We start from the raw sequence: 13,854 nt of genomic DNA on the forward strand, positions 1-13,854 counted from the left end.
TTAGAGCCTCACTAAATTACTGAGGTTGGCCTCAAACTTGTAATCCTCCTGCCTCAGTTTCCGGAGTTGCTGGGATTACAGGCATATGCCACATTGCCTAGCTAGTTATATTATTTTAATCAAATTACAGTACTTGTTTGTTTTTAATTGCTCTGTATTTCATGTCCTTTAACTTTCTGAAATATTTATTAATTGATTTAGAAGAAATAGATAATGTTTGTTCATGATATATCAATTGATAGTTATAGAAGTGTATTTAGTGAAAACTTAAGTCTTCTCTAAAACTAAGTTCTCTTGTTTTTTCCTTGGTACTAGGGGTTGAACCCAAGGGTCCTTTACAACTGATGTATATCCCGGCCCTTTTTATTTTTTTGACATAGGGTCTCACTTGCCCATCCTCCTGCAATCCTCCTTCCTTAGCCTCCCAAGATCTGAGATTTTAAGCATGCACCATCATGCCCAACCAAGCCTTCTCTTTTATCCCCATTACCTAGTGTCCTTCTTCAGTAGCAGCAAGATACCTCTTTTTGAAAATAGAACTTTTTATTTTATGTCCCTAGTCCTTTTTATTTATTTATTTATTTTTGAAATAGGGTCTTGCCAAGTTGCTGAGAATGGCCTCAAACTTGGGCTAGAGTTACAGGTATTCTCCCCCATGCCCAGCAAAAAGCCTTTTGAATTAAAAAAAAAAAATACTAAAATTTTTTTTTTAAATTGTAGATGGACACAACATTTATTTTTAAATTTATTTTTATGTGGTGCTGAGGATTGAAACCTCACACCTGCCAGGCAATCACTCTACCATTGAACTATAGCCCCAGCCCCAAGCCTTTTAATTTTTATTTTTATCAGAGTAATAGTTTTTATTTTTACCAGAGTGCACGTAGATATTATATTAAAAAAATAGTGGGACTACACAATCAAGGGACAAATCAAGGACAGTTTAATATTACTTAGTAAAGTAGGTAAGTAGAGAAGAATTCTCAAGAAATATGCAATTCTACTCTTAGGTCTTCTTAGAAATGACTATTTAGTATGACTATTGATTATATTTACCAGGATACACACATAAGAACGTTCCTTGTAGTTGTTTCTTTTAAAGACCTGAACAATAGGAAATACCTGATTTGTTTATAAAAAGAAGAATGCTAGAAAACTATTGGACTAATGAAATTAATGATATATACAGCTACCTATGATATGGTTGGATCTCATAAACAAAATAATCATGTGAAATAAGAAAGCTACTGTATAGACAGATAAATGACAGATCAATAGACAGATATATAATAAATTCAACCATGAATAAAGTTAAAAATAAATCATTTAAGAGCTAAGTGGTAAAGGGAGATCAGTAGAAGAAAGGGATCAAGTGGTCAGAGGTGGGCAGAAAGCAGGTAAATGCTGGAGAGTGATGTTGACCAAATCATGTTGTTAAATTTTGTGAATATATAAATATGTCACAATAAATCCTATCAATATGTAGAACTATAATGCACCAATAAAAATGTGGAAACACATAAAAAAAAATGGAAACAAGAGTCCCTGTTGTAACCTACTACAGTCTTTGCCTGGGTTCCAAAGGAGACTACTTGAGCTACATCTCTAGCCCAGTAATAATGTATTCTTAAAATTTTTAAGATCTTAATGTTCTCCCCATGCATGCAAAAAGATAATTGGGGTATTAAATATATTATCAGCTTGATTGTGGCAATAATTTTACAATGTATACTTATATTACAACATCAAATTTTATAATTTAAATACATATAATTTTTGTTTATTATACCTTTAATAAAACTGGTGACAATATAATTCATTTGCTCTTGTCCGTTGAGTAGTCTTAGTAAAGCTCATTTAGTAGATAAGCAGTTTTGAACTTAGAGAATTACTGTATATGTTAGAAAAGCATCTTATCCTGAAGTTCATGCTTTATAAGTGACCCAGAAGACTGACATGAAATTTTATTCTCTTTACTGTTGTAATTTTATGGGGCTGGGGATGTGGCTCAAGCGTTAGTGCGCTTGCCTGGCAGGCGTGCGGCCCGGGTTCAATCCTCAGCACCACATACAAACAAAGAAGTTGTGTCTGCCGAAAACTAAAAAATAAATATTAAAAATTCTCTCTTTCCCTCTCCCCCCCTCTCTCTCACTCTCTATTTAAAAAAAATAATAATTTTATGTGCTTTTTACAAGGTTATTGGTGCTTTTTATTTTTATTTTTATTTTTATTTTTTTAATATTTATTTTTTAGTTATCGGCAGACATACATCTTTGTTTGTATGTGGTGCTGAGGATCGAACCCGGGCTGCACGCATGCCAGGCAAGTGTGCTACCGCTTGAGCCACATCCCCAGCCCCTATTGGTGCTTTTTAAAACTAAAACAAAAACAAAACATGCACGTTTAGCATTCTGTATCCAAAATTGTTGGGACCAGAAGTGTTTCAAGTTTAGGATTTTTTTTTTAAATTTTGGAATATTTGCATAGATTTTACTTGTTGCATACCTAAGCCAAAAATCTGATACCCTAAATCTCCCAAATCTGAAACTTGTTGACTATGCTCATTAGCTTCCCATTTTAAATAGGAATATTGGATGAGTCACTGAATTCTCAAAAGCTTAATGACACTTGGAGTATCAAAATCCATTTGACTGCCTTTCCTAATACTGAGATTGATCTTACATACAAATTGTAGACCTGTAATCATCATTGATATTTTTTAAACTTTTAATGGTTTTATGAATCTAGGAACTGATCATAACAAGAAGATAGTTAAACATTTGTTATGTGTTGCTGGATGGAGCTATATATAGCACCAACTGGGCAATCAGTATCTTTGCCAAAAAAAAAAAAAAAAAAGTAATTTATATTTGTTTAGTTTTCTTGGTTTACCTACTATTTCATAGAAATTTCAGAGGACAGAAGATATACTCATCAAAATGCAGACTTTGATGAACTCCAGAGTTTCTTGGTTTCTTCAGCAAGAAAATTGCAAAGAAAAAATTTACATGTCAAATTAGGAATAAGCTTTATAGCAACTTAAAAAAAAAAAAGCATAGAATAAGCCATATATGGTGGTGCACATCTATAATGGCAGTGACTCAGGAGGCTAAAGTGTGAGAACGATTCCAAGTTCAAAATCAGCCTTGATAACTTAGTGAAACCCTACCTCAAAATAAAAAATAAATAGGGCTTGGGATGTAGCTCAATGATGGAGTGCCTTAGGCTCAATCCACAATATTGACTCCCGCCCCCCCCCAAAAAATCTACAAAGTAAAAGTTATTGATGAGACATTCCCAGAAAAATCATTTCTTTGTTGAGAAATTTAGATCCTTCTAAATTTGCTTTGAGAAAATTGGGTTTGATAGAATATTTCCAAAAAATAGTAGAGAAAAATATTTACGTGGACAAAAACTGATGGTTCTAATCTTAATTAAAAATTTAAAAAAGTATTGATCCTCATGAAAATTATGCAAAATGAAAATTTGAAATCATCAATTTGATTCTGTTGACTGTTAATCAGTTAAAAGGGTATAATAGAAGCTAAGTGAAGCTAGCCAATCCCAAAAAAACAAATGCCAAATGTTTTCTCTGATATAAGGAGGCTGATTCATAGTGGGGTAGGGAGGGGGAGCATGGGAGGAATAGACAAACTCTAGATAAGGCAGAGGTGTGGGAGGGTAAGGGAGGGGGCATTGGGTTAGAAATGAGGGTGGAATGTGATGGACATCATTATCCAAAGTACATGTATGAAGATATGAATTGTTGTGAATATACTTTGTATAAACCAGAGATATGAAAAATTGTGCTCTATATATGTAATAAGAATTGTAATGCATTCTGCTGTCATACATAAAAAATTAATAAAAAATTGTCAAGAAAAAAAATTAAGGTATAATAGTTTCCTCAGAAAAAATATTTTCTGAAGCAAAAGTCATGAACTCATCAATGCTGATTTAATTCTTACTAAGTAACAAAGTTGGAGTCAAGATCTACCTTTTGGCCTCTGTCTTGGGACAGCATTTTCACACAGGGGTTGCTCCTTAGTCTAGGTCCTGAAATGAGAAGATGTGGTATGTTGCCTCAACAAATGTGTCATGGAATGTAACTAAGGCTCAGGAAATTAAGCAGTTTGCTTTAGACCACGCAGCTAGTATGTTAATAAAGCCTAGTTTCAAACTCAAGTCTTTCTGATTCCAAAAGTCATGTGATATAAGATAGTATGCATCACTTTCTGCTTCCCCCAGGGATCAGTGGGATAACCCTGTATCCTGTATCCAAAAATGGAAGAAGGACCAGGTCCAAAGAGCAGTAGTTGAAACGTGATAAAACCTTTTTCTAGACTATAGAGACCTGTACACATCTCTGCCCTTTTTGACCTCTTAATTATAAGGCAAAAGGTTGGTTTTGTATTGCATATTGTAGTATAAATCTTTCTCATTGAAAGTGTAGACTGACTTCCCTCTGTTCTGAAGTAATCATATTATTTTCTGGCATGACATCATTTGTCTGAAAGAAGGCTAGTGAGATTATTACCACCAGATCATTACCATCATTGCAAAAATTAAGAGCAGGCCTAATATGTCTGGATGTTTATGGCTACCAAATATTTAAGAAAATACTTTAGTTTTTAATAACTAAACAAAATTATTAAAAGGGATTTTTAAAGAGTTTTTTTTAGCAAATTATAATAATAGTTACCATTTATTAAGTGCTTTTAAAAACATATCTTAATATCCTTGCTATCCTGTGCATATACCCTCTCCTTAATCCTAAAATAACTTTTAAGTTTTTGTATGATAACATGGCTCTTAAGTGTAATGTGCTGTCACTTGTAAGGTAAACATTGCTTTAAAAATATTTTTGAGTGGTGGGGGGAAGAAATACACATACCAGATGCATACTGATTCTGGAACATCAATAAAAGGGGAAAAATAAGCACATCATATTTTCTTAGATCTCATTTATCATACTGGGTGATTTTTTTTAAAAAAAGATGTGTGTGTGTGTGTGTGTGTGTGTGTGTGTGTGTGTGTGTATTTGTATTTAGTTTTGACGGACCTTTATTTTATTTATTTATTTATATACATATATATGGTGCTGAGGATCAAACCCAGTGCCTCACACATGCTAGTCAAGTGCTCTGCCACTGAGCCGCAACTCTAGCCCCAAATTGGGTAATTTTTAACAAATTATTGTTGGTATATTTTGGGAGTGAAAGAGAGGTACCAACTATAGTGTCATAACATTCCAACCAGATTTATTGCCGACGTAATATTGTGTATTCTACAAATACTTAGAAAACTGAAAATCATACCTTACCCAAAATTTCATTATTTTTATCCTTACTAACTTTACTGTCTAAATTAAAGTCACTGAAATGGTCAAAAATGAGAGTATTGGATTATGAATTTACAGGGGAGGGGGAGAGACACCAAAGACACACTGTTTATAAATTAATATTGTGATCTAGTAAAATTTCTAAGTTTGATCTTCACCAGATTTCATCAAAATGACATATATTTTACTGAGGATGTCTTTCATGTAATCATAGAAAAGTCAATCAGAAATGAACATACAGATGTGTGCAGTGGCACATGCCTGTGATCCCAGCTACTGAAGAGACTGAGGCATAGGATCGCAAGTTTGGGACTGTCCTGGATAATATAGTGAAACCCTGTTGCCTCGTTTTGAATCCTGACTTTGCCACTTTTTTTTTTTTTTTTTTTTTTAAGAGAGAGAGAGAGAGAGAGAGAAAGAATTTTAATATTTATTTTTTAGTTTTCGGCGGACACAACATCTTCGTTTTTATGTGGTGCTGAGGATCGAACCTGGGCCGCACACATGCAAGGCGAGCGCGCTACTGCTTGAGCCACATCCCCAGCCCCTGACTTTGCCACTATTTGATGTATGACTTTGGACAAGGACTGTTAGTTTCCCCATCCAAAAAAAATGGACATCTGTTTTATGTGTACTTGTGTTTTGCTTTGCAACTTGTCATATGAGGTCAGGTTTGGAATTTTCCTTGTATCCGAACTGAAGGAATTTCAGATTTTGGAGTATATTTGATTTCAGATTTTCAGATTAGGGATGCTCAGCCTGTTCTATGCATGAATTATCACACTGTACCATTTAATGGTATATTAAATAGCATTTATCTATAGTATACAATAGTATACTTCTTATTCCTTCCATCTTTTCTTTTACTGTTTTCATGTATTTTACATAATACTGTAAACAGATGGGGGTTGTAGCTCAGTGGTGGATCGCTTGCCTAGCTCTTGTGAGACATTGGGTTCCATCCCCAACACTACATATAAACAAACAAATAAGTAAACAAATAGATAAAAGTATTTTGTCCATCTACAACTAAAAGTTTTTTTAAAAAATATACTCTAAACACATTTTAGACAACCAGTTATCTTTCAGAGCAATTAAAAGTTAAGGTATTAATCTTATACTTACGTTCATTCATGACATTTCCAATAACCTTATTTTTTTTTTAATGTAAGTACATGTATCTGTAGCATCATATATCCTTCAGCCTGAGTACTTTGTTTTATCTTTTTATGTAGTACAGTTTTACTGGTATTGACTTCTGTCTTGTTTCCCTAAAAAAGTCTATGATTTCTTCCTTCCTTCTTTTTTCCTTTTCTTTCTTTTGGGCTGGGAATTGATGAAATACTCTACCACTGAGCTACATCCCAACCCTTTCCTTTCTTTTTTTACCAATATTTTACCAGGTTTAGCATCTATGTTGAATTTTTATCATTTTTCATGCTCTAAATATGTCACGTTGATGACTTCTGGCTCATGTAGCTTTTTTTTTTTTTTTTTTTTTTTTTAGTAACTGATGGGTCTTTATTTTATTTACTTATATGTGCTGCGGAGGATCGAACCCAGTACCTCACACATGCTAGGCAAGCGCTCTACCACTGAGCCACAACCCCAGCCCCTCATGTAGCTTTTGATGAGAAATCTGCTGTGAATCTTTTTCTCAATGAGGTTTTTTTTTTTCCCCCTCTTCACTGCTTTGAAGATTTTGTCTTTGGTTTTGAGTAATTTGAATATGATTTGCCTAGCTGACTTCAGAGGTTAAAGGTGTAATGTACTTGCCTGTTTCTGAGCTGCTTCTATGTGATTTTATGTCTTTCTTAGATTTATAAAATTGTCAACCTTTATTTCTTCATGTATTCTACCTTATTCTCTTTCTCTTCTAGAATTTCAATTACATATATAATATGTTATTGATATTGTCCCATAGCTTTTGGATTTTCTGCCTCATGCACACTTTCTTTTCCCTTTGTGTTACATTTTGGATGGATAATCTCTTACTGAGTTTGCTTTTGAGCCATTTTTCAATTTTTTTACTGTGTTTTTCTTCTCCCCTTGCTTTTTGGTGTGAGACACACACACACACACACACACACACACACACACACACTTTTTTTTTTTTGAGGGGGGCATACTAGGGCTTGATCCCAGGGCCTTGTATATGTGAGGCAAGTAGTCTACCAACTGAGCTATATCCTCAGCCCTACAATTTATTTTTGAAAGGAGGGAGCTTTGCATAGGACCTAAAGACTGAGCTAAAGTAATATCTATGTCTTTAGTGTGTGAAGTTGAATCAATCTAGTCTGCAATTTGAACTGTGATGGTCTTATTGTTAACTTCCATTACTAAAATTCCAGTCTAGGTATACATTTTTTTTTTTAAAGTTTGGGGGCTCCTTGCCAAATAATTTTTCCATTATCTTCTCAACTCTTGACTTCTAATCCTCTCAATGTTACTGTACTCTAGAAAAGTGTTCTTTTCTCTGTCTGCACTCTGCCTTCTCCTTTAGGTATATTTTGTTATTTGTTCCTTAGTGTTTGCCAACACAATGGTAGAAGTAGGGAGTACTGGGTAGGGGGACATTCTCTGTTGCTGTATTTCTGTCTCAGATTTAGGCAGGCTTCATGTCCTTGACATGTTTTCCTCTTCTAGTCCCAAGGATAAAAGATTTTCGTGTTACCTACTTCCAACCTATTTCCACCTGTGGGTATGGAATAAAATAGTTTATCAACAAAATTTTATTTTGCTCTTTTATTTTTATTTTTTGAAGGTCCAATCTTATTGTTACTTTTAAAATTCTTGTTTCTGATTGGATTCAAGTAGAAGCTCTCAGAGAAGACAGCCTGCATCTCTTGGTGATGTGTTCCTGACATTTTTCTTTGGCTTCTTTCATTTTCTTGGCCAAAAGTTTGACATATTCTTATTTTTCTTAGTTTGCTGTTTCTTGAGAGCAATATGCTGGTGCTTGTGTTGCAGGACATGTGGAGAAATGAGACACTGAATCTTCCATGCTTTGTTTGAGGTTTTTACCTTTCTTACATAGGGGTTTTCTGACAACATGTTGACAGACATCATTATCTTTAGAGAGATTGAAAACTTTGCAGAATCTGCTAGTTCTTTTGGGATTTAGGCAATGAGGATCAATAGTATCCTATCCATTAAGTCTGTTCTTTTTTTTTTTTTTTTTTTTTACAATAACCAAATTGAGAACACTCAGATTGGTATCCACAACACAACGCCAAATAGATTTGTACTTTCTTTCTACAGTATCCCTTGGTCTATAACAGAAATGCCCCTTAACTCTGTAGCAGGCGAACTTTGCTTATCATTCCCACCACTGATTCAGATTACATAATTCTTCCATTCTTCACTCAGCATCAGCAGCAACTTTCATGTAAAAAGTATGAAGTTTGTGTTCATCTTCTACTACAGTGAGTTTCTGGCAGCCAGTGGCTAGGGAATTTTAGCTTTATCTTGGTGCAGCAGGTTGCCTACAAGGTCCTGCGAAAAAGAACCATTTTGTTGTTAAGTTGTATATGGATTCAATGCCTTTGTTGTTTTTATGTGGTGCTAGGATCGAACCTAGTGCCTCACACTTGCAAGGCAAGTGCTCTACCACTGAGCTACAACTCCAGCCCCCATTTTGTTCTTTAATATATATATGTATGGTAGATTGCTCCTTGGTCCTGGGTTCAATCCTCAGTATCACCCCGGCAAAAACAAAAACAATAAATGTATGTGTGTAGCATTTATTTTTATTTATTTTATTTTTTAATTCTGATTTGTTATATATGACAACAGAATGCATTACAATTCACATTACATATGTAGAGCACAAGTTTTCATATCTCTGGTTGTATACAAAGTATATTCATACCATTCGTGTCTTCATACCTGTACTTTGGATAATCATGTCCATCACATTCCACCATCATTTCTAACCCCATGCCCCCTCTTTCCCCTCCCATCCCTTTGCCCTATCTAGAGTTTGTCTGTTCCTCCCATGCTCCCCCTCCCTACCCCACTATGAAACAGCTTAATGATGGTTATTTTAATGAATCATAGTAATAGCCATTATTTATCAGGTGGTTAGTATGTGCCCAATACTGTTAAAACACTTCATGAACTAGTTTTCTTTTTAAAGTCATGTTTGTTGAGATGTAATTTATATATGGTACAATTACCCCATTTAGTTTTATAGTTATATAAATTTTGATAACACAAATATAAAAATGACAACATATATATGGCTATATATAGTACTATCAACAAGATACAGAATGTTACCTTATTCTCCTCTACTTCTTTTTTTTAACTAATAGAAAATTTAATTTTAACATATTTTCATTTAATCCAATGGATTACCAACATAATTTGCGAAGAAAATAATTATTAGTAAGATAGTTCATATTCATATTCTTTGTTCTAGTAATTCTTTAGAATCTAATGTCTATTTAACACATAACACACCTCAATTCAGACTAGACCACATTTCAAATACTCAGTGGCCTCTTGTAACCAGTGGCTGCCATATTGGCTCCTTTCTCCATCTTTTACCTTTTGATGAGACATATACCATAGGGTACATGATAAGTCCCCTTGTTATGTAGTTTCTTGTTGAGTTCCATCAGAAAGGAACACCAAAGAGATGTATTTGGAATATACAAGAATAGAGCAAGGTGTTTTATTCCTCCCTATAAGACTCTGTTAAACTGTGAGTTGGTTTCTACATGCCTTTGGTGGGAATAACCTCAGTTAGGTCACCTTCTCCTACAAGTTTTTCATAATGGCTCTCTCTTACTTCACCTCCTACTTCTCCAAGTTTACGGAAGGAAAGGTGCTTCACAAAATTTGTTAGTTTCCCTCAACCTTGCTCTTTTACCTTTATAAATATCTTATTAAACTATTTTTATTCTGATATATCTTTTTCATCCTTGAATCTTGAATAATGGATTTTAAATTATAAGAGTAAAATATACCTCATCTCATATCACAGGCAATGTAATACACAGAAAATAGAGATAAAACTTTTTGTTTTTATTTTTTTATTTATTTTTTTTTATTGTTGGTTGTTCAAAACATTACATAGTTCTTGATATATCATATTTCACACTTTGATTCAAGTGGGTTATGAACTCCCATTTTTACCCCGTATACAAATTGCAGAATCACATCAGTTACACTTCCATTGATTTATATATTGCCATACTAGGGTCTGTTGTATTCTGCTGCCTTTCCTATCCTTTACTATCCCCCTCCCCGAGATAAAACTTTTAAAGAACATATTTGTGTAACTTTGTGAATAGAAATAGAAAAAAAATACAAAATAAACAAAAACCTGAAAAATTAGATGATATTGTAGTTAAAATTTTTATGTGTAAAAGTTTATCAAAAAGAGTTGAAAGAGACATGAATTGTATGACAGGTCATTTTTGTTTATTTTTGATATTAAGCTTGATTTCTTCTTTGGTTGGCTTTTCCTTTATTGTGGTTCTTCCCTTTGCAGATTTTCATTGTTGTTTTTCATTTCCTCTTCATGGAATATTTTGACAAGAATGTTTTTTTTTTTTTTTTTTTAAAGAAAGAGTGAGAGAGAGAGGGAGAGAGAGAGAATTTTTTAATATTTATTTTTTAGTACTTGGCGGACACAACATCTTTGTACGTGGTGCTGAGGATCGAACCCGGGCCGCACGCATGCCAGGCGGGCGCGCTACCACTTGAGCCACATCCCCAGCCCCGCCAAGAATGTTCTGTAGTGCAGGATTTCTTGCTGTAAATCCTTTTAGCTTTTGTTTATCATGGAAGGTTTTTATTTCATTGTCAAATTTGAAGCTTAATTTTGCTGGATATTAGATTCCTGGTTGACATCCATTATCTTTTAGAGCTTGGTGTATGTTGTTCCAGGATCTCCTAGCTTTGGGTGTCTGGGTTGAATTAGAGAATGACTTTCTTCCAATGTAAATAATGTTTTACCAAAATGAAGGAAGTTCTTTAATTGCACAAAATCCTTTTCACATTATCGAAGCTATTGAACAAAGATCTTCTTAGATAAGTACTCCAGAAGGAAAGAATAAATATTCAGTTGTGTGAACCTATAATATATTTACTTTAAAGTGATGATTATATTCTTTTTTTTTTTTTTTTTTTTAGAGAGAGTGAGAGAGGGGAGAGAGAGAGAGAGAGAGAGAGAGAGAGAGAGAATTTTTTTTTTAATATTTATTTTTTAGTTATTGGCGGACACAACATCTTTGTACGTGGTGCTGAGAATCGAACCCGGGACGCACGCACGCCATGCGAGCGCGCTACCACTTGAGCCACATCCCCAGCCCATGATTATATTCTTGACTGAGCGCAATAACAAGGTGCAAAAGAGGGTGAAACTTAACATTATTTCACTAAATAACATTATTTCACTAAACTTAACAGTATTTCACAAGAACCTTGTTTTGAGATGGAGAAAAGATTTATTAAAGGTGATAACCACCTCAAATTCTTCCATAACTAAAACATGCCCTCAAGTTGGTGTTATCACTTTCTTCTAGGTGATTTACTGTTCTTTTGGTGGAACATCCAAAGGACTGCACTTCAATAACTTAATAGTTGGACTTGTCCTCCTTACAAGAGGCAGAGATGAAGAGAAAGCAAAATGTAAGTACTTTTGTTATCTCAAAATGATAATAATAATACACATGTGCACAGTAATTTACCTCAGAATTCTGACAGGCAAAAGGTTTGAAATATTTCTTCAGAGATATACAAGTAGCCACTAACTACTTAGAAAACTCTGAACATAATTAGTCATTAGAGAAATGTAAACTGGAATCACAAAGAGATACTACACTAGGGTGGCTAAAATAAAATTTAAAAGATAACAATAAGTATTGACAAGGTTATGGACAAATTGTAACTCTCATATATTGCTGGTGGCAGTATAAAATATTGTAGCCACCTTCGAAATTAGCTTGGCAGTTCTAATAAGTATTGTGTTACCAAATGACCCAGAAATCTTACTTATAAATATATACCCAAGAAAATATAACATATGTGGTCTCAAAAAATACAAAAACATACACACATGTTCATAGTAGCATTGTTGATTATGATTATAATGTAGAATTATAATGTAGTTGATGAATGGATAAATAAGATTTGTTATTTCTACACAATTTAATATTAATCTTCAATAAAGGGAAATAAACTCCTGATTCATGCTATGACATGGATGAACCTTAAAAACATTTATTTGAGTAATAAATGCTAGTTATAATATGCCACATTATGATCCCATTTATATATATATATATATATTTTTTTTTTTTTAATATTTATTTTTTAGTTATCGGCAGGCACAACATCTTTGTCTGTATATGGTGCTGAGGATCGAACCCGGGCCGCGCACGCATGCCAGGCGAGCGCTGTACCGCTTGAGCCACATCCCCAGCCCACCATTTATATTAAATTTCTAGCTTAGACAAATCTCTAGTGGCAGAATATATTAGAGATTGCGAGGGCTTGGAGGGTGGGGGAATGAGAGTGGGCTGCTACTGGGTAATAGGTTTATTTTTCAGGTTATGGAAAATATTCTGGAATTAATGGCGATTTTTTAAAAATATCTTTATTTTTATGTGGTGCTGAGGATTGAACCCAGGGCCCCACATGTGTGAGGCAAGCACTCTAGCACTAAGCCATAACCCCAGCCCCATGTGGTGATTTTTGTACAATCTTGTGAATATAGTAAAAACCATTGTACACTTTATAAAGTTGAATTTCATAGAGTATGAATTATGTATTTGTAAAGCTGTGATTTTTTTTAAATACCTCTATTTCAATTATTTATTTTTATGTGGTGCTGAGGATCGAACCCAGGGTCCCGCAGATGTGAGGCGAGCGCTCTACTGCTGAGCCACAACCCCAGCCCCAAAAGCTATGATGTTAAAAAGCATTGTAATGACACAGAAGTAATAGTCTAATCTTTGCTTACTTCATCAACCAAAAATGTACTTAATAATGTCTTATGCTTAATAATTAAAAGTTCACTTAATAATTCTTGCTACAAGCTTTAATTATTTTAATGGTTTTATTTATAACTTCAGGAATTAATTTTATTAGATGAATTATCTAAGCTTAGAAGATGTTAGCACCTTTAAATTCTACTAAGAAGGGAAATTCTATTACGAGAGAGCTTCATTTATACCCACCCCCAAATATGAAAGGGGTGATAGTTGATTATTGTTTATTTGTATTTCCTGGGGTTTGGATTTATTTACTTATTTTAAAATTTCATTCATTAATTATTTATAAAGTCTTCTGTGCACTGCTTCTTTTCTTGACTACCCCAGAGACAAATATGGTTGTTAAAAGCATTTAGAGCAATGTAAATTTCATTGACAATTTCCCTGGGGAAGTATAGAAGGCTGTTTATATAAATAGAATGTAACATTTTGCTCCTCGTTTTGATTAGGTTTTAATCCTTGGTCACTGGATACTACAGTTTTCTCTCTTTTTCCTCCCTTTTTACT

The 13,854-nt window shown here is 34.0% G+C and overlaps 1 protein-coding gene across 3 annotated transcripts in view; it reads left to right on the forward strand.

Annotated features, from left to right (window-relative positions):
* Usp32 (ubiquitin specific peptidase 32) overlaps positions 1 to 13,854 on the forward strand; it is a 173,567-nt gene that overhangs the window by 60,114 nt on the left and 99,599 nt on the right. For all 3 annotated transcript variants that reach the window (XM_076870083.1, XM_076870086.1, XM_076870084.1), the window contains exon 3: positions 11,878 to 11,983. In XM_076870083.1, coding sequence (XP_076726198.1) covers positions 11,878 to 11,983 — 106 coding nt within the window. The remainder of the gene's footprint in view (positions 1 to 11,877; positions 11,984 to 13,854) is intronic.

Source organism: Callospermophilus lateralis, chromosome 11 (assembly GCF_048772815.1).
Source record: "Callospermophilus lateralis isolate mCalLat2 chromosome 11, mCalLat2.hap1, whole genome shotgun sequence".
NCBI classification, from domain to species: Eukaryota; Metazoa; Chordata; class Mammalia; order Rodentia; family Sciuridae; genus Callospermophilus; species Callospermophilus lateralis.